Source organism: Triturus cristatus, chromosome 7 (genome assembly GCF_964204655.1).
Source record: "Triturus cristatus chromosome 7, aTriCri1.1, whole genome shotgun sequence".
NCBI classification, from domain to species: Eukaryota; Metazoa; Chordata; class Amphibia; order Caudata; family Salamandridae; genus Triturus; species Triturus cristatus.
This window is the reverse complement of record NC_140590.1, coordinates 65031647-65053502: the sequence shown is the minus strand read 5'-3', so window position 1 is coordinate 65053502 and position 21856 is coordinate 65031647. Positions and strand designations below refer to the sequence as shown.

Sequence of the window (21856 nt, the reverse complement as noted above, 5' to 3'; positions counted from 1 at the left end):
GTTGAGACAGTGCAAGAAAAGCTTGTGCGGGGACCATTCCCCTGGTGGCCATCTAGCGGCTTTTGAACATTAATGTTCCTCTCCCCAAGACCTTCTAATCGAGGACATTGTAGGAGGCTCCTCAAGCCATCAAAAGGGGGGAGGGGGGGTGTATAGCAAGTGTAATATTATTATTATGGACTATTCCACCAGATACCCTGAAGCCTTTCTTCTCTCCAGTACTTCCACCACTTCTATAGTCAATTTTTACTCAAATTGACTTTCTAAAACAAATACGGACAGATCAAGGAACATCAGTGTTACCGACTCAAGAATGACATATAGAACTCAGTGGAATCCAGTCCATTTGAAACATCATCCATCATACCGAACTGACAGGCCAGTCAGATTAACTCCAAGACATATCAGACCATGCCAAAAAGTGGAAGAAAATGTCCTGGGCCAGTACACAAACTTGCTACCTGATGATCAAAGTTTTAAACGTCTAATTTATTGGGTCTGTTAACCCAACAACAGGACACTGACGGCTTCAGCTAAGCCCGGTCGGGCTAAAAAATATGGACTTAGCTCATCAGGGGCTTTTCTAGTTTCAGGTTATGCCGTTCAGACTGCATGTAGCTGTAGCCACCATCCAGCTGTCAACAGACGGAGTCATTGATTCTACCAAGGCTACACTGGAGGTTACCTGGACAACATTGTGTCCTTCTTCTTGGGCTGACCGGCTTTGACATTTAATCATAGATGGTTTTACTTTATGGCAAATTGTACTCATGTCCAAACCCCGCAAATGTGTGCCAGCCAAAAACAGATTAATACGTGGGGTAACTAGTGAAGAGTGGACCCAATATACACTGACACACCAAGGTAGCCACTTCAGAAAAATCTGCCTCTCACATCAAAAACAAGGAGGTAAAGAAATGCTTTAGGATAACTGGCTGCTGGTTGTAATGTTGGGTGGAGACCTTTTATCCATGAAATTGTTGACATTGTCAATATACACTAAATGCTAAAAAGCCTGTCAAATCCTTCTCAGCAGATTCTCTGTCCTCAAATATGTCCCTGTTCCACTAGGAGGGGGTCCCAGAAGGGACCTGAGAAGAAGGGGATTGATAGGGGATTCCTGAGGTGAGAACTAGCCCCTTAGTGGTAGGATGAACAAAGTATAAAATAGCACTCACTCCTCACAAATATATATTAGTGTTATTTCAGCTGTTGTTCCCCAGAACTTCACACTCGGATCTCTAGCTCAGCAAGGGAGGGGCCTCTAACTAATCACAGAACCACATATATTGCTGAATGCCCTGCAGGTCAAGGACTTTGAATCGTTAGATCATCATTTACTGGCTGAACGACTCGGGCAGGAGTGTTCACTAACATCTGGCTTTCTTTAAAGAAACTGACCCCAGCAGCAGGCCATAACTGCTGACCTGCTAAGTGCCAGCAGGTTTGAACAGAAGGGCCAGGAGTTTCCTAAGTTCACTGTCAAAGCCAAGAGGGTCAAGAGTTCCCAAAAGCACAGCCAGAAGCGTGGAAGAGAAGACTGCGGCAATTCCTAGATCTGCAGGCAAAGACAGAACCCCAAAGTCAACGGATGCTATGGTCAGGACCAGAAAAAGGGGACTAGGGGGAAGTGGGAATAGAATTTCCCCCTATTACCAAGAGACGTAGCCCCTTTTTCCATGATAAAATACTCCAAATACACAAAACAGTTACTGCTCCTAACAATAACCAAAAGCCTGCGTCTGCCTGTATTCCCTCTCCTGCCACTACTTTCAGTCTCACTGAGCTCGCACCTAGTTCCTCCCCTCAAAATGTGAAATATGGTCAATCTAGACAAGTCTGGATCCCCAATGACCCTTGCAACCCACATGTACTCACATTAGGCACAACAACTAAATCTACTATTCTATGTCAAATATTAAATTCACCCATTGATACTCCTATTATTTCAGAATCATGGAAACAAGCTAAGGTCACACCTCCTTAACCAAAGAAAATGCAGACCTCAGCCTACCACCTAACTGCCAGCCCATGTCTCTGTTACTAGACCATTTTAAAGTGCTTGAAAAGCATATAAACCCTCAGCTATCCTCTTATCTCGAAGTCAATAATATTTTAGAACCTTCCCAATTTGGCTTCCATGCTGCTCACAGCACAGAATCTATTCTTTATATGGTGTCTGAACATTTGATAAATATGTTTGATAATGAATGAACAGCTGGCCTTGTCCTTTTGGAACTGTCTGCAGCTTTCGATCCCATATCTCACGCCATCCTAATTCAAACACTGGTGGGGATTGGTGTCGAAGGATTAGCAGTCTCTCAGATCACCAATGTTATTGCAAACAGAACCCCAGCTACTAGTCTTCCAGCATTCTCCTCAAACCCAATCTCACTTGAACATGAAGTGCCACCTGGATCCTGTTTAAACCCTGCACTTTTGAGTATCTATATGATCCCCCTTGGGCCATGATTCATAGTTTTGGGTTCGAGGTATTATTGTATGCAGATGACAACTAGTTGCTTGTTTCACTTTCCAACAAGCAGGTATCATGCAGAGAGGTTCAAGCAATATCTGATTTCAGTCTCATCGGGGATGAATGGCAATTGTTTAAAACTAACTCAGAGAAGACAAAAGTACGTAACCTGGATAAAATTCAACAATCACGGACCAACCTCTGGGGGCCTCCTAAACTTGGCGCCTCCCCACCACCACCGGGTGAAATTTGATAACCAGCGATCATTTAGGCAATACATCAACACAATGGCTGCAGTATGCTTTGGCAGCATAAAAACACTTGTGATACCTTTTCTCCCACAGGCAGCCAGGAAAATAGTAGTGTATGCTTTCACTACGTCTAGAGTCGATTTTTCCAACTTTTTATTTCTAGATCTTCCTCTCAATTTGATTTGAAAACTTCAGTTAGTAAAAAACGTGGCGGCAAGACTTTTACTGAATCTACCAAAGGATTGTTCCATCTCATCTAAACTCTGAGAACTTCATTGGCTACAGAAAGAAAAAAGAAAAAATTTAAGGTCCTATCTCATGTACACAGAGCACTTTACTAATCTGACCCTTGTAGCCTCCGTTCCCCACCGAGGTCTCTGAGATCTTCCACTTCTGACCGCCGGCTCCCCCTAAAATTCTGTCTGATGGAAGAGGATGTTGCTGTGCTGCAGCTAGGGGTGAATCTGTGGAACCGACTCCTACTGAAACTCCAAACCACCTCGAACCGATTGAAATTGCACAAGGATTTTAAAACAAGGTTCTTCTCAGCTTCCTAATGATCTGGGTGTTTGCACCAGAACGTTTCTGTCTTTTCTTGGGCATTAGTTGGGGTTTATAGGTCCTTTTTACATTACATCACATCACTTAAGAAGCGCCCCTTTACAGACGTAGAACCTGGAGCCCTATCGCTCTTGCAGTATTTCAAGATTCTCAGTTATCTATGAAAGACGCTACAGTACAAAAAGCCTACTCGCGTTCCACTTTGACTACATCTCTCAACTGATTGCTATCAAAGACTGGTCACTGGTGAAGCACAATACAGAGCTCTGTGGCCTTCTAACAAAGACATCGACACAGCATTCCTCACCGAAACCTGGCTTAAAACACACTCAAACCCTGACACTGCACCCACCCATAAGGTCCTAAGATGCGGCTACTCTGATGGAAGGGATGGGGCAAAGCAGTGATTGTTAAAGAGAATTTGCAAGTCCTTCCTGATACATCTACAGATATTGGAGCAGGATACATGTTCCTAGCACTCTACTTAGCAATATATGTTATCATTAGAATTATTTTAGTCTACTGTCCCCCTTTGCCTTACCCTTACTTTGCATCACCTCTGCTAGAACCTTTAACCCCACTAACCATCATAAGAGTATCCAAGGAGATTTTAATTTACACCCTGACAATCCGCTGGCTAAGGAAGCATACTCCCTTGTAGACGGCAGCCGTTCCCTTAACCTGTCAGACTTCTCAATCACGATGGTTCTCACTGGTATCATTCATTTCATTCAACATTTATCAGCCAGAATGACTGTATGCAATCAATGCAAGGAAAGTGAATACATAAGTCTCCAGGCCACCATGTATCAAGAATTCACTTGCATTCAAATATCATCTACTTTTCATGTCACAGTCAACTACGAGAGTGCAAAAGGAAAACACAACCCAGTGTGTCATGAGACAAGTGGAAGTGAAATAATGCCACAATTCTGTTTTGAGTCTTTAACAAACATCAAGGTTAATAAACAACTATTAGGCCACTGTCCAATTTCTTTGTTTGATCTTTTTGGACCATCGTCATTGACACAACTCGGCCAATGTAGGTATATTTTTGTACATGCATACCAATTTTGGTTTAAAATTCTAGATAACCTCACTCGTTTTTAGGTCTCGCCTGACCCAGCGCATGCGCTGCTCTGGCGAGACTTATTGTGAGGGCTCCAAAAAGTGCTACCAGGCCAGCCTAGAGCTACAGTGCAGGTGCGCGGGCGCGCGCACCGCGCTTGACCGTGATTACTTTCACTTTCGCGGCCCCACAGCCGCTTTGATGTTTGATCGCGATCACTTTCGCAGCCGTACGGCCGCTTGGCATAGCCAATAGGTCTCGCTTTTGGGACCTTATAAGTATTTAGTTATGCAACTGTTGCATGGCTAAACACTTATAAGGTCCCAAACGCGAGACCTATTGGCTATGCCAATGCTTGTTTAATTATTCTTTCTAGATATCCAGGCATCGACCTTGTCCTGATAAGACGCCTGTATCACGTTGAGGGTCGAAATGTCATCAACACATAAAACAAACAAAAAATATAATAGACTTGGTGAAATTGGTTTCTTCTTTCTCGCAAATGGACTGTCAAAGCAAAGGGGGTTTTAAGGCTAATGTAGCCTCTATGAAGTGCAACCCAGCCTCTTGTATAATATAAAAGATGACGCCGATCTAGGGGCCCACAACAGGTACTGGAGAAAGCGGGACTCTTTCATCTGTAGGGTTGGCTCTGTGTGTCACCCCAGAGGCCTCCCCCGAAGATAGCAGTTGTTAAGCCCCTTGCTTTGTAAATTTCGACCATTCCCTTGAGTGGGCAACTACCAACCTTGTGAGAGAATCTAAACACTCCCTTGCATATTCTACTCAATTTCAGTTTTGTGTTTAGGATATGCTGCGTCCAAGAACCACCACTTGAAAATGGAACCCCAAGATAACAAAACGAGTTAACATTACCAATTGGGGCTCCCCCGATGTAAACGCTCCAACATTTCCGCACTTTCTCGCACGCCATGGTGAATGCTTTGCCTTGTTAATTTTCACTTTCCTGGAATTCATGAAGAGCCCAAAGGTATTGATCAGGTTTTGTAGGCCGACAGGTGTCCTAGATAATAGGACAGCGGCATCGGCGTAGAATAGAATTGGTACAGGGCGCCTACCAACCATAGGTGCGTGGGCCTGCAAGTCTGATGGGAATCTTCCACCCCATTAATAACGAGTGAGAAGAGAAGCGGCTCCAAAATGCACCAGTCTAATACCCCTCTTGATTTTGAACGAGTCGGAGCACTCCCCTTTAGGGCCATACTGCACTATATCTGATAGATTTCCATATAAATGTGCTAAAAACTAATTACATTCCTAGGGGTGCCCAAGGCAATCAATGTAGACTAGAATAACGCATGGTCAACCAAGTTAAAAGCACTACTGAGGCCAGCGAAACACAGAGGGAACCAGATTTAGCTTTAGTATATTTCCCAATAAGTAATTTTAAATTCACACATTGTTCCACTGTCCCCCAGGCCTCTCCTACACCCAAATTGTGCATCACAGATTATGGAGATACTCTAGGCCCAGTCTTCCAATCCCTGTAAGAGAACCTTGCCCATCAGTTTGGCTGACAAATAAAGGAGGGAAATAGGGCGGCAGCATTTAGGGTCGGATTTACTTCCCTTCTTAAAAAATGGGACTATAATCAACACCGCCACAGGCGGAAATACAGTACTCTCAACAGCAGCAATCAATACCGTGGTCAAAATGGGGCCCCATAATTCCCTCAGGGCTTTAAAGGCATCTACTGACACTCTGACTGGGCCTGGCTTTCCTCCCAGCGCTCGTGTCTTTAGTAAGGAGAACCTCCTCCAGGGTGATGTACAGGGTGGACTGGGATTTGAGCAACCCGCCCGTGCAAGTGTGTGGTTGTGTGTCCACCCTTGATGAATCGACAATGCCACCAAAGCGACAAACCTATGCTTCACAGGGGACTAAGGAGTTAAGTTTAGGCGCACAGTCATCTTTTAGAACAAGCATTTGTAATGCAATAGGTCTCGCATTATTAAAGTTTGAGCTATTGGCATTGCTAAATTATGCAACACCAATAGCTCAAACTTTAATAATGCAAGACCTATTGCATTGCAAATGCTTGTTAGAATTGCTGGTGCTGTGCACCGGCAGTACCCGGCCCACTTAAAGCCCTGATTATGAGTTACTGAAACCATCTTGAACTGCATTCACTGGATTGGAATGGTACCTTTCGCTGGAATTCTCCATGCCTCGTTAAAGCTCCTCCGGGAGTGCTGACTCCTCCAAGCGCTGGAATGGACGTGCTCATACTTGTTACTTCTTGCCACCGTGACGCACACGTCCAGGAATGCACACAGCCGAGCAAGCCGGTGGAACGATTCCTTGCTTGCAACTTACTGAAACTACTACAAACTGCAATTATCACAATGCAATTCAATGGCCGGGAGCTCGCTCTGCGTCAAGTGGTTTCAGAGCAGCGAGACGCACGCGCCTGTGATCCGGCGCTTTTCTGTAGAGATCAATTTTGCTCCGTCAGTCAGAATAGGGGAACACAAATGCGATGGTAAAATTCTTGTGGATTTTCTAGGTACACATTAAACAGCTAAATGCACAAAACATTAACGCAGAAGAGCCGGGAGGAAACCGTGATGTCTTCCAGCAGCCTTGCCCGCGCTTCACTCGGCGTCTCTCCCCCTCTTCAAGGCGCTCGTTGCCCCATGGCCGTAAAATAAAATTCACGCAAAAATGTGTAAACATATGCAAATAATGAGGGGGGGAAACAGAGAGACATGAAAGAGAGGACTGGGGCAACAGGGAGAGGGAACAGGAAGAAAGAGGTCCGACCGAAAGACAAAGGAACACATGATTGTTAACAATAGAACGGGGAGGGGGAGTACAGGGGGGAGTGAGGTGGGGGAGGGATGGGCATGCCAGGAAGTGGAATGAGACGCCATTGTTTACTGGTAAAGAGTGCAAAGTCAGAGACATATGTTATAGCCAGCAAAACAGAAAGCAGCTCCACATCCGGGCCGGGGAGGAGACCTGGGAAGGCGAGGGCTGCCCGCGCATGCGCGGTACCTGTCACTTTCGCGTGCCCAGTGGCGGCGCTTGCAGCCGATGCAGACAGCGCCTGTCCCCTTCCGGGGCTCCCGTGGTGAAGAGGGAGCCCCGGCGCCAGAGAGAAGTGTGGGAGCTGAAGTCCCGGGTCCCAGGAGGGGGCCCGGGTGAAGAGCGGCAGATAGGCATGGGAGCCCCGCACTGCTAAGGAGAGAGCCCCGCGTCGTGCTGGCAGTAGTGGAGCTGGATTGCTCCGGAAGCGCCGCAGCCTGCCGCCGTTCAGGAGGATTACCCCCGCAGATCGGGTGAGAGGGGGATTCTCCATTTGTCCAGTGGTTGTGCCGATGAAGGCACAGTGTCAATGTTTGTTTCCTGAGCGGACCCGCCGTTGCGGGCCGCTCCAACGAAAGGGAGAGTTTAAAAAAAAAAACAAGCGAAAGTGAAACTGCATGCTGGCTTGCGAGGGAAGGGGGACAGGAGATGTGCACGCCGCGTGGCTGTAAGCGCATACACAGGCTCCAATCCGCCAAAAGCCTTCGCGTGCCCATCTCCTGTCCCACTTCCGAGGCAAGTCAGCAACAATAGATCTCGCTGGCGACAGCAGCGCTTTGCACTGCGTTCACCAGGCGAGACCTAAAAAGAGCGTTCACTATTTTCCATAAAATAGGCCCGATCATTTGTCTCGTTTGCCTTAGCTAAATTATCCAAGGCTTCCTCCTGTAAAACTCTTTTCCTGGCTGCAAGTTTATCCTTGTAAATCTTGTGCAAATGCTTGATTTTGGTGGGTCCCTAGGGTAACTATGAAGGGCATCCCTTAAGAGTTTGGATGCTTGAGTACATGAGTGATCAAACCACCCTCGTTTTCCTGTACTACCAGGTCTGAGGGGTCTTGACAACAGTGAACTAAGAACTCTGGTAATGTGGCCAAAGGCATTTAAAAGTCCCACATGACCTACCTCAGAGCCAAACAATAACCAAATTTGTTGGTGGTCGCTATTAACAAATCCTGCAGTACCTTACATAGGTCCACACCAGCCCACTTGACCCTAACAGGGGTGATGTTAGAAACACAAAGTGTTTTTAATACTGTTGTCCTGGATTGTTAGGGTAAGGACTACAGGGTTGTGATCGCTCACCGCTGTTGGGATAACATTAATGGGGTGGCCCGGGTTACTTGCCGAGGCAGAAAATAAAGTATTATCAATAGTTGTGTGCGCATCTCTGCTGATAAAAGAGGGAATCGGTTCGCAGGTATCCTCAGTGCTCATCCCTAAAAGTAAAAGGTCATAAAACTGTGGTGGCTGTGATTGTGGGAGCCAGACAGGACTGAAAATGTGTGTTCCTCGATCTTCCTACAGCACTCCTGGCCAAACTGTCAATGGTGCAGCATGCAATGGTGCTCCTGATTTCAGGTGCCCGAAATATATAATCATGCGTCTCTGATCCAGAGGTTCCAGTACTGACTAGTAGAAGCCAGAATGCAGGTTAGGTCTCATATGTTCTGCATTGTATCAAACTCTGTATAAAACAAACCCGCAAAGTCAGCTTTGCATTCTGAATCGTAACATCGTCTTGTGGTTCCGCATTACCACTGAACCTTAAGAGTGGGCAAGCCTTCTCCAATCAGGCTCTATTTGATGGAACAAAGTTCTTCTTGTTTTATGGTCTGAAGAAGATCTTCTTAAATTTAGGGGCAAAAAAGAAAACTTTGTTACGGTCACTCATTCATCCTTTTTGACAGGTTGTTGTAATCCACGCTACTCATGGTCAGGAAAGCTTTTAAGAATAGTGTGCATGATATAATGCAAGACAAAACAAGATGCAGGGTGATGCCAACTCTCTACAGCAATTGTGTTTCTGATGCTCATCGATAAAAAAACACAGAAAAATATGAGAGGGAAAAGAAACGGAAGCATTTATTTTGGCCGATGGCAAATTATCTTAACAAAGACACAACATCCACATCTGTTAAGGTACTTCTCTTGAAACAGTGCTACATTTTAGTCACTTAGTAGACCTGAAATATAAATGAATGAATGGGCGCTCCGACAATTAGTTACTGTCCATGACCCTGCATGGGAACCCTTTTCCTTTGCTTTTAACGGCCCCAGGCTGGTCGTATTTTTAAGTGGGCACACTGCAACAAAAAAGGAGGTCAACTGAACTCAATAAATAAATATATAAATAAATAGAATATAAATACTGGATAACCACACTCCTAATTATGACCAGCAAAGCAAACCCTGCAATGTTATTCTGTAAATTCAGTATCAATGTATGCTTAATTTACTTAAGAATAACTGCTGCAAAATGTGCAAACTATGCTGGTAAGTTCTTTTTCATGTTGCAAAGTATTGAAAATATGCACCACATTCTGGGCTTGTGATATGATATAAATATATTGAAATCAACAGTTAGCATGCGAGAAACATCCACATTTTAAAGGATGAAGAGGGATAAACAAGAACTAAAAGTGATTCCAAAATAAAACATTACTGGATATGAAACTGTACACAACAGGTGGTCCTGGTCCATTTACTATATGTTGCTATAATGGGTTGCAATATATAGTATAATAGTGCTCTCTGATTGTGCATCATAGATGAACAGTGTGAGGAATGGCTCTATTGTGGAGCACAGCTAGGGAAATGTCCTGATCAACCATAGAGCTCTCCTCTGGCATGCTGAATGTAGTGTTGATGCAGTGCAGTCTCTTGATGGAATCCGGCTCCACACTCAGTGCATTCATATTTTCCTATATCAGCCTGCAGCTGACCCACTTCACCTCTGTGGACCTGCTGGTGCCGGCGAAAGTTGGAGGACTGGCTAAAGCTCTTGCCACACTCGTGACAATGGAAGGGAAGTTTTCCAACATGGATCTGCTGATGTCGCTGGTAGTTGGTGCGCTGGTTGAAGCACTTGCCACATTTTGCACACCGGTACGGCTGCTCACCAGTGTGCACACGCAAGTGTCGCTTGAAACGGGATGAAAAGAAGAAGGTCTTGCCACACTCCTGGCAAGGATATGACTTGCGTTTGTGGAGGAGCTGATGTTTCTGGAAGGTATTTGCATTGCGGAAGCCTCGTCCACAGTCACTGCATCGGTATGGCTTTTCATCAGTGTGCATCCACTGATGCACCTTAAGAGTTTCCAACTGAGTGAATCCCTTTTGGCAGATTAGGCAGGTGTAGGGTCTCTCTCCGGTATGGATACGCTGGTGCCTGCTCAGTTTATTGGCGCAGCTAAATGTTTTACCACACCAGCCACACAAACGGTCCTTGTGGTGTGCGCGCGCGTGCCGTCGGAAAGATGCATAGTTGGACTGCTGTTTCCCACACTCTGCACACTCGTACTGTTTCTCCCCCGGGTGAATCTCGTGGTGTCGGTGGAGGGCCAGCAGCCAGCGGAAACAGTGACCACATTCAGCACAACGGTAAGACCTCCCACCTCTGTGGACTAGATTTTGTCCACTAGTGGACGCCGCTTCAGCAAATGCCCGCTTGCACTTTGTACACTTGAAGGACTGATCAGCTGCATGTTTACGATGGTGCATACTTAGGGCCTTAGGAGTCTTAACCTTTTTTCCACAAAGGTTGCAAATAAGTCCAGTGCCTTTGAGGGAGTCCATTATTGAGGACTGCTTTAATGGCGACATTGTTTTTTGTCATAAAGTCCAGGCTTTGATAATCCATACAAAGTATGTGCTCACCTGCCAGAAGACAGAAACAAAAAAGTTGGACTTCATATTCATTGTTCATAAAAGGTTGCACCCCTTATGCAACCAATCAAACGAATGCAACTCATGCTTAACATTCATTGACACACATAAATATCCACTGTACTTTTAGCATGAGTAAGATGTCAGGTGAGCTACCCTGACATACAAGTAAGTCTAGCTTTTTCTCAAAAGTATGGTAGAGATGGAAAAGAAGGAAACATTGACTGTGCTCCACCCCTCAAGGACACATGCCCCTCAGAAGGTTTTAGCAATGCTCAATTGAAGGTCATTACAACTAATTATTAGTACCACAAATACAAAAATGACTGTTCTGACACTCTGATGTGGGTACGCTGCAAATGTTTGCTATACTTACCTCAGCATTAACCACAACATTCATCTCACATCTTGGAATGCGAGGAGAAAGACATATCAGTACCCTCGAATGTGAACAACAACAAAGTAGACATCCTTATGATGTAGGAAACACACTGCTTCTCAAACATGCAGGACTTTGTGTCCAGGAACTGAGGCACACACAGCCTTTTTTCATGTCTCCCACACCTAAGAGTGTAGCTGCGTTAAAATGAAACTATGTAGCCTTCAATTTTGTTACCCTGTACATTCATGAGGGGCTGCAAGGTCTATGTAGCTCGTAATATACTATAAAGTTATAATCAATATTTATACCTTCAGTCCTGACTTAGTCCATTCAATTACCAAAGTCAAAAAGCAGTGATTAGGACTGTAAATGTTGTTGGAACATTAACCTTGCAATGGTTTTACACACCACTGGGTCCGATGTAACGTTAAAGGCTGTGTGGTAGCACAAGGTGTACCAGTTTTGGTTTAACCACAAGCTGGCTTAGCTATTAAGTTAAATGCTTTTGCTTACCCGCCTGTGAAGGGGTACTTTTTAGGTGCCGCCTGAGCCAGCGTGCATGCGCTGCTCTAAAAGGCTTCTAGTAAGCACTTCCAACTCGGACCACACGCGTGTGCTTTTATTTTTGCTCCCACGCTATTGGCCTTTGCATGCGTCTTTCTAAGAAAGACAGCACGCAATTGGCCAAAGGCGGGTGCATGTCCTGCCTTCTCTCTCCCCTGGCCTAGGGAGCTTGGGAGCGAGCAGCAGCGCGGCCGGGTGCCAGCTGCATACCTCACATTCCTTTCGCGGTCACGTGGCCGCGCTTGTTCCCTACGTTATCAACCGTCACCCAAAAAAGCTTATTTCAGGGCCTGGTGGAGATCAGCGCTTAGAGTGTTTCTTTGCGAGACTGGGTTGCACTTGCAAACTACACACAAGCAAAATCTCCATTTCAAGGACCAAAACGTGCGGATTCTCTCGATTCTGGAGAACAGCACACGTAGGAAGTGAGAAATGGCAAATAAGGGGAGATGTCCTGTTTTAACATTTTAACCTATCTTGCTTAGAATCCACTAGCAGACTATCTGAATTTGCCTCACCGTGACATACAAGTCAAACAGAAGCGCTCACACTGATACAAATACGTATATATATATATATGTTTTGGGCCAAACAAAAATACTTCTGAAGAACACGTTTGAAGAGACGCACGTTGCCTGCAATAAACCTGTTGAACATTCGATGCCCCCGCCCAGCTTCTGTGCCCTGGGGAGCTGCCCTCTGTCACTTTATTTACTTCTGGTCTTTGCTCTGCGGTCAGGTTGCCAAGGTGTGCCGGTGATGTAACTGTTTTGGGACGAGGAAGCGAGAGAGGTTGCCCCTTCCTACTCGCTGCTACAAGAAACTGCTGTGAGGTACCCGTGCGTACAACGCCGGGCCCTATTTTATGTGGTTTTCCTCACCTAGTGCAGTCACACAACATAACCACAACATTTGTCAGAACTAGGCTTTTTTTTTTTTTTAAACGGGGTGGCAAGTAGTAAACCATATTTGCCATGATGCCCCTGATCACACGTAAGAGTTATGTAGCAATGGGGCAACCCAATAGCCACTGGGCCTGGGTGAATAGTGGTACACGAGAAAATGTCCCAGTGGAGAACAATTAGAACAGATAAATCAATGTAAGAATGAATCAGTTGTATCTAAACAAAGTTAAGCACCACCATACAGTTTTTCCAAAAATGGATGTGATTTTATTTCATCACAATATTGAAGTTAATCAATTGATAAAGTACACAACAAATCCTAAATGAATATTTTTAGAAACAGGTGCAGAGGGGTGAGGTGATAAGTGCATGGGAAGGATTGTGAGAAAGGACAGTAGTGCGCATATATACACATCAGTAAATTAATAGCGAACTACCCCAACAGTTTCCTGCCAGATGTATTAAATGTCAAATAATAACATAATTATATGAGAGCCTATGTAGCCCAGCTTTCCTATTCATAGCCTGAAGCCATATAGCTGTTTTTACTGCTGCCCACTCCCCTCCCGTCACTTTGGTCCTGATGAAGACCCCGCCCACAATGCGCAAAATTGGCTGTTCCTTCTAGGGGTCGAAACGTCGACACTTCTTTATCATTTTGTCAGACATATATGACAGAGAATGTGTATCTGCAATTATGTTATAATTTGACATTTAATGCATCTGGCCGGAAACTGTCAGGATAGTTCGCTATTAATTTTGTTTAGATACAACTGATTAATTCTTGCATTGATTTATCTGTTCTAATTGTTCTCCACTGGGACATTTTCTCATTGTACCCTGATCACACGTAGCCAGTTCTAGGCCTTTTTTTTGTTTGTTTTTTAACCCTACACAGAGAATATATTATGTCATAGTTGCAGTTCCGCTTTTTAAACATATAGAATATGAGCTAAAAATTCCCTCTGTAATGGGTTGCTGGATAAAACATAAGAACAGTGGATAACCGGGCTATTGCATTTGGCACCTATGGCCAGGCGCCGCATACAGAAGTAAGTGGGCGTTGGTGTATGCATGGAGGATATTAGAAATACATGCATAACGTTTAAATTATTTTCGGGGGTGGATGGCTCAGCTGAGACGGGTCTGAGATGAACATGTCTAGTTCTCATGCATAACAAGGAGGTGACAATCGGTCGGGTGATGGCGCTTCGACACATAACTTCACGGCATATCACTATTGGAATATCATTTGGTTAGCAGTGCTGCCAGGTAACGTCATGTGATATGCTTGCCTTCAACCACCCAAGCCTTTAGCCACAGTATCTTCTATTCAGGGATTTGTGGTTCTGATTTTCTCATAGGTCGATTTGGCTTATAATTCTCAGCATGCAAAGCACTGTTGCCTAAAATTCCATAACTCACTGACCTCTTTATACCTAGCAGCCATTAGAGTGGCAGCCGCGGATATGGACGTTTCTCGTAACCTAACTGACTAATGCTGGAGACAAGACCAGGGACCTTCTGCTAAAACGGGCACTGTCCAGATATGGACAGGATGTGAGCAAACTGAGGAGGTTTTCGTGTATGCCTACGGTTGAGAAGCGTAGGTACGTACGGCTGGGGGCGAATCATCCACGCGCCAGCCTCAGTCTTGTAGGATTTGGAGTGGGGGTTGCCGGGGGAGTTTCCACTTCTGAAGGTGAAATCTAAGCCGAAGGACACAGTTCTGCTGACGTGTTTGTTTTGTGTGAAGGGAGCAGGTTGCATTCGCTAAGAAAGTATATTCATAATATAAAATAAATGTGAGTTTTATTATAGTGGGTGCGAACCTTTTTGGGAAAATATGTTTTTCGTTCTAAGATCGTTTGGTTGCCCTTGCACACCAAATGCAGAAAGAGCTGTTTGCCTCACACTCTCCTTCGTGTTAGACATGGGTGCCCGACATTCATATGGACACATTTCTTGGACTTGCCGACGGGGTGCCTGCCGCCTCCTAGCTCGGGCAGCACAGCCTGCCCCTCACCACTTCTGTGTGTGTGGCACTGAGCATGTGGTAATAATCTCATAAACACTATCTCACATCTGTAAATATCGTCAAAGCTGCAGGCCTTCGCCAGCAGCACGGCCCCGCCCCATAGACGGTCCCTCTGTATGACAGAAGGGGTTGACTTCTGTGGTCTGAAGTCAGCTTGGAGGTAGGTGCCAGCTGTGAAGCTGACGTGTTAGTCATTCACTCCTCTCCAAGCTTGATTGCGGCCAAACATGTAAATGAATCAAACTGGGTTTTGCAATCAATGATCACTGAGCTTTAAAGCAATGTACAGCACAAAATATATTCTCCGGATCTAAGAACAACATACCGTGTGTATGTGTTTTTTGATTATTATTTTTTTAGAATTGGACAGGTTTGTTCAGTGCGAATGATTATTTTAGATGTTTGCAAGAAACCCTGTTTAATTGAATCCCCACTAGGTGCTTTAAGAAGGCGAATATCAGTGGAAGAACTGACAAAGACCGACATAATTTACCGTCATTAATTGTCCAGTGTACTCTTGGGTCTCAGATTGTTTAACAAAATGCTGACCCTGAATTCTTGAGAATAGGGCCCCCTGACTGCTGAATTTGCTTCTCTCTTTTGTGCCCCAAACCAAAAACTATCCCCTCACATCCTCCCTCACACTACCTATAACCTATCTAAACTACCTACTAACACATACTAACTCCCTTTGCATCCTCATATTGATTAAAACTACATCTCACATCTCCCCATGTAACTATCCTACAAGTCCCGCTCTTTCTCTCATTCTTTATCACAACACTATTTTGCTCTCTCACACACTAATACAACAATTATAATATTACTACACGCTATATCTTACTACCCACTTTCAATACCGTAACATTCACATAATAACAACAAACACACAATATTATCCTCTTATATCACTATCTTCCACATACACAACCACAGCCTCTTTATACATCTATATCATTCTCTCTCCTTCTATCTCTTTCTCACACACTATTGTACAGTTGTATAGCTCTTCAATTCCTGGCTACACAACACCCAGGAAAATGTGCTGCATCGCTAAACAAGTATAAGGTCCCAAAGGCGAGACCTATTGGCTATGCCAATGGTTGTTCTTATAGAGGGAGTGAGACCGAGAGAGTTGTGTGAGTGCGTGGGCATGCTTAACACACACTGTGGGGACTAGACCGGTCCTCAGTGTTAGTAAGCCCTGACATAGTCAGACAAGCACCTTCTCTGTGAAGGCCATGGCACTTCAGGAAGCCATCCCTGTGGGGAGTTTAGGTAGGTTTGAGTGAGTGCATCAAAAAAATTAAAAGGTGCAGTTATATTAGATTTGGACCACTGCATAGCCTTCCCATTGTCAATGCTTACATGGAGTTAGAATAGTAAATACACCCTCTATTGTGGCTAATGGCCAGTCGTCTAATATACAGATATTTCACTTTGCGAGTCATCTGCTTTTGATTAAATTAAATCAAGCCCTAAGACGTCTCATACACTGTATGCGAAGCCTTATGACAACAGTACTTCCAACATGTTATTTTAATCAGTTGGGTATTAGCTTTAGTAACAAAGGCTACAACTGCCCATATCCCAATGTAATCCATTTATGTAATCCATGATATTTGAGAACGCCATCATATTTTGAGATCGCTAACACAATTTTGGAAGAGTGATTTTGGTTACTCCACCTCTTAGCTCAAAAAGGAATAGATTTCACAGAGACGGTGTATATATCCCATTCCTCTCACCAAGGTCTAATTGCTACAAAATCACTGGGGTAAACTTTGATAGATTGCAAATTCTTCTCATGAATTAATTTGTGGATGAAATAAAGTATCTCTTTTAGCAAAGTACGAAAGGTGAGCTCCAGTTAATGCACAAGCTTCGATTTTTGCTCAGCATGTTTCCAGTGGGGCTATTAAAAGCACACTACACACATTTGTCCCAACAGAGATAGAACTTGGGCAGAATTTGTTCAAATTGTGTGGCTCTTCTGAAACAGGATGTCCTAAGAGCCTAGACAACTAAACAAGGGTCCAAGTAGTCAAACTCATCAACAGTTTCAATCTAATGCCGACTATGAAAATACAAAAAAAAATACTGAATGGAATTGCACCAAATTTAGCAGGGAGCGAGATCTTGGGCCGCAGATAAGAGTTTTTTGCTATTTGGTGTAAATCCGTTCAGTAGTTTTCGAAAAAAACCAATGAACCAATATATTTTTATATCTGGCCGGTTGGATCCACGAAATTCTTGTGAGAGTTTCGTAGGAGCGCCATTTTTTTAAAAAATAGAGCGTCCTGATTAGCCAAAGGAGCTTTGTTTCCTTTGGGCAAAAGTCAGACTCCCGTGGGAGCAAGCACTCCGATTGGCTGCCAGCAAAATGAGAAAAATTTAGCTGGGAGCCATTACAGGACTTTGGGACTTGGTCCCCTGTCCTAAATTGAAGGGGAAAAAAAAGAAGATGTTAGAGAGCAGGGTAGGAGGGGGGCCCTCCCCTTCCCCCGGTCCAAAATGTTCTAGTATAGTTATGCGAAATGTCCAGTAACAATGTAATGTTTTAAACTTTAAAAACCGTGGACATTCACCAGTTATAGCTATAGTTCTCTCAAATATCTATAAAACTCACGCCCTCGCCATGCGCTGCTAATTACTCCATATATTGCATCACTCACGGCATCTTCTATGACATCATTGATAATATCACTGCAACATTTGCAATGAAATTATTGATGAGGAAACTGTGCATGGCGGGGCGTGAGTTATAGTTACCTTAGAGCACAAATTATAGTTACTTGACATAACTATAACTGATGAATCTCTGTATTTTATTTATTTTAAAGCATTACGTTGTTACTGAACATTTCACCTGACTATAACGTTAATTTAACCTTTGGTTTTTTTCAGTGACTATGTATATACACGCGTGTATGTGTAAATACATATATAGTTTCCAAAAGGCACATTAATGATTAGGAGAATGCAGTCATGATTATGCACAAGAAGGTTACAAATGTCGATATGCCAATATACGTTCTAGGTAAATATGGTTATGTAAATGTATCTATGTACTTGAGATTACACAATGTATAAACATATAAGAATTACATACCGAAAAAATAACATCAGTTATACATCTGTCATGCACATGACAATACATTTATATTTACAATCTACATAAATGTATGTCATAGTATGTAGATAACATGTACATAAACCTATGTATATGGGTTTCTATGCTTTTTTTGTATGATAATACATGGGTCAGAATAAGATTATTGGCTAGGTACTAGTGAGTATCTATGCATATTGGTTTTCAGCTTTCTATAAATGTATAACAATATATTCAAATATTAAGAAAAATACTCACTGCTTGAATATTCTAACATGATAAAATATGTCTGGTTTTGTAGATTAGGTTATCTATATACATTTATGTATGGGTTTATGGTTTTATATATACATATACACACACACACACACACACACACACACACACACACACATATACGTATATATAACCTACTGGCAGTGACCAGTAGGTAGCGTTAGTTAGGATGTATTTTTCATAGGAAGGGTGGTTTTTGTTTTGCCAGTAACTCTGGCGTCGTCTGACGAACCCACGCGTTAAATTTTCAAAATGAATTTGACGCTCAACTCAGCTGCTATCTTGAAAGATTTGAGGTGATCCGTCACGCAGGGGCCCGAAAACAAGTTTTCCCCATGTTAATTTTCATAGGACCTTTAGACATGGCAACAGCCCGAACGGCTGAACGGAATTACACCAAATTTGGCAGGAAGGTAGATGTTGGTTCAGGGAAGTGCCTTTTTGTGATCTGGTGTAAATTCGTAAGTAGTTGTGGAGAAATGTAAATAAATTTCCAGTTGCACATCTGGGGACACAGAGTATCTGCTGTCCCTCCCAATCTCTTGCTGAGATCTGATTGGCTGCCAACACCTCAAACCAGGAGGTGTTGGCAGCCATCTTGTGACTCAGTTGAACAAAGTCACAGAAAAAAAAGGAGGATGAAGTCCACTTGTGTCCTGAGGTCCTCAGGACACAAGAGGACCTCATCGTCCCACCAGCAGTGCACCAGAAGCCGCGTTTGCAAAGTGGTGTAAAAAGGGGCGAGGCCTCGGACCACCTCTCTGCAACGCAGCTCTGTGGCACTTACTGGAGGTACCTGGTGGGCTAGTTGGCCCCCAGGGACCCTCAGGATTTAAGGGGACTTAATCCCCCAATTTACAAAGCGCCAGGGGGTGTGTTTTCACACTTGTAATATCAGGCCCGCCCCCTCCCTGCACCACTGTGCAAACGCGCTCCCTGGCGCATTGTAAATTGGGGGATTAAGTCCCCTTCAGTCCCTAGGGTCCCTGGGGGCCATCTAGCCCACCATGTACCTCCAGTAAGCGCCACAGAGCTGCGTTGTAGAGTGGTGTAAAAAGGGGGCATGGCCTCTCCGCAACGCAGCTCCCTGGCGCATACTGGAGGTACCTGGTGGGCTAGTTGGCCTCCAGGGACCCTCAGTATTCATGAGGAATTAATTCTCCAACTTACAACGCGCCAGGGGGCGCGTTTGAAGAGTGCTGCAGGGAGGGGGCGGGGCCTCCGGCGCGATGCCGGCTTTTGTTTTCCAGAAGGGGGCCTGTGTGGCCCCCCTTCTTTACCATCCGCCAGGGCCTGACTTTTTTAAAAAGAAACTGGAAGGGGGCCGCGTGGCTCCACCTCCCGAGGCCAATTTCGGCCCCGGGGACCCCATCCCCCGGGGCATGGCCATATATTTATTTATTTATTTTTACTATTGTTTAAGAAGCGGGGCTGCGTGCCCCCCCCCCCCTCTCCTGAGGCCTCTATTAGCCCCGGGAACCCCATTCCCTGGGGCTGTGTCTCTTTTTTTTTTTATTGAGGGGGGGCCGCGGGGCCCCCCTCCCGGGCTACTTCTGGCCTCGGGGACCCCATCCCCCGGGGCTGGCCCTTTCCGTTGGGGACTGTGGGGGAACCCCAATGCCCCCACGGTCCCTGCTGGCTCCCCGCCTCCTGGGGGAGCCGGCATTGCTTTTCCACAAGGGGAGCTGCTGACATGCAGCTTCCCTTGTGGAAAAGCAATCCTGTTTTGCTTCATTGAAGCGAGAGCAGGTTTTCCTGCTCTCGCTTCAATGAAGCAAAGCAGAGTTTGCTATGGCAGGGCGGGAGCCACATGGCTCCCACCCCGCCATAGCAAACAACAGTGTCTCGGGGGGTGGGCACCCCGGGACACCGCAGGAGCCGGCCCTGGGGGGTGGCGGTCCCCAGGGCCATCAAGGGCACCAGGAGAGGGGCCGCGCGGCCCCCCTCCCAACCTATGCAAAGCCTTAGGGAGGTGGTGATCCCCTGGGTTCCGTAACGGACCCCAAATTTAAATATTTAGTGCCCCGGGGAGGTGGTGGTCCCCGGGGCTCACGAGACCCCCCTTTCATTTACATAAATGCCCCGGGGAGGTGGCGGTCCCCGAGGCAGCGTGGGAGGGGTAGGGACCCCCCCCACGCATTTATTTTAGAAGCCCCAGGGAGGTGGCGGTCACCGGGGCTGCGGGGGTGTCCGCGTGCCCCCCACTTTAGATTTAATAAGCCCCCGGGATCTGGCCTACCCAAGGGCCTCATTAAAATGAAGTGCTGGAGCCCACGCTTCGTTTTTAAAAAATAATTTTGGCGGAATTCGCGACCCCAACGCGAATTCCGTCGATTTCTTTTTTAAATGCTTTTTTTTGGGCCCTGGGGGTCCTTGTGGGACCCCCTGAGCAGGCCTAGGGGTCAGAGTGTTTCTACCCTGCCCCCTTTTCTTGTTTTTTATCTTTTTTTTACTGTTTTCTTGTGACTCGGTTCTACCAAGTCACAAGATGGCTGCCAACAGTTCCTGGTATGGAGTGTTGGCAGCCAGTGAGAATGAAGCTCGTGCTCGGGAGGGTTCGCGAACCCACCGCACCCACAGATATATAATTTTTTTTCTTTTTCTAACTTCTCAAAACTACTGAACAGATTTACATCATTTAAAAAAAATTGTCTCTTTCTGAACCAAGGGTTACATATTTGCCAAATTTGGTGTAATTCCGTTAAGCAGTTCGGGCTGAAGCTTGGTCTAAAGTTTCCTATGGAAATTAACATGGGAAAAACACGTTTTGGGACCACCCTTTTTTCTCGGCCCCCGCTTGACACATCAGCCCGAAACTTTCAAGACAGGAGCTGACCGGAGTGGGCCACTAGTTTTGAAAATTTCGAAAAGATTCGTCAAACGACGCCAAAGTTATTGGGAAAACAAAAAACACTTTTTGAATAGAAACGTGGACCTAAGTATAACTACATACCGGCGACCGCCAGTAGGTAATATATATACGCAAAAAAGAAGAAGAGAACTCTGGGTAGTTCCAAGGTTTAGGTGGAAGGCAGCTTCTGTATAGAGCACCCTCAATCAATCAATCATAGCATTTATAAAGTGCGCTACATACCCGTGAGGGTCTCAAGGCACTGGGGGGGAAGCTGCTATTGTTCGAAGAGCCAGGTCTTGAGAAGTCTCCTGAAGGTTAGAAGGTCTTTAGTCTGCTGCAGGCGGATGGGGAGGGTGTAGAGGCTGAGTTGGCTGTTGAGATACGCTGGTCCGATGTTGTGGAGTGCCTTGTGTGCGTGGGTAAGGAGTTTGAAGGTTATCCTCTCGTTGATGGGGAGCCAGTGCAGGTCTCTCAAGTGGGGTGTGATTTGGCTGCGGCGAGGAATGTCGAGGATCAGGCGTGCGGAGGCGTTGGAGCCGTTTGCGTAGAGTGCATTTCCCTAGTCCAGTCTACTGCTTACAAGGGCATGGGTGACCGTCCTTCTTCTTTCGGTGGCTCAACACCAGCGACACTCTAGATTTGCTCACCTCAA

General features: G+C 45.2%; 1 protein-coding gene across 1 annotated transcript in view; it reads right to left on the bottom strand.

The window, feature by feature from the left end:
* Window positions 1–9247: 9247 nt before the first annotated feature.
* Window positions 9248–21856, bottom strand: part of LOC146808825 (uncharacterized) — a 33396-nt gene continuing 20787 nt past the window's right edge. Inside the window, exon 2 of the mRNA XM_085615647.1 lies at window positions 9248–11064. Coding sequence (XP_085471773.1) covers window positions 10012–11010 — 999 coding nt within the window. The 5' untranslated portion in view covers window positions 11011–11064 and the 3' untranslated portion in view covers window positions 9248–10011. The remainder of the gene's footprint in view (window positions 11065–21856) is intronic.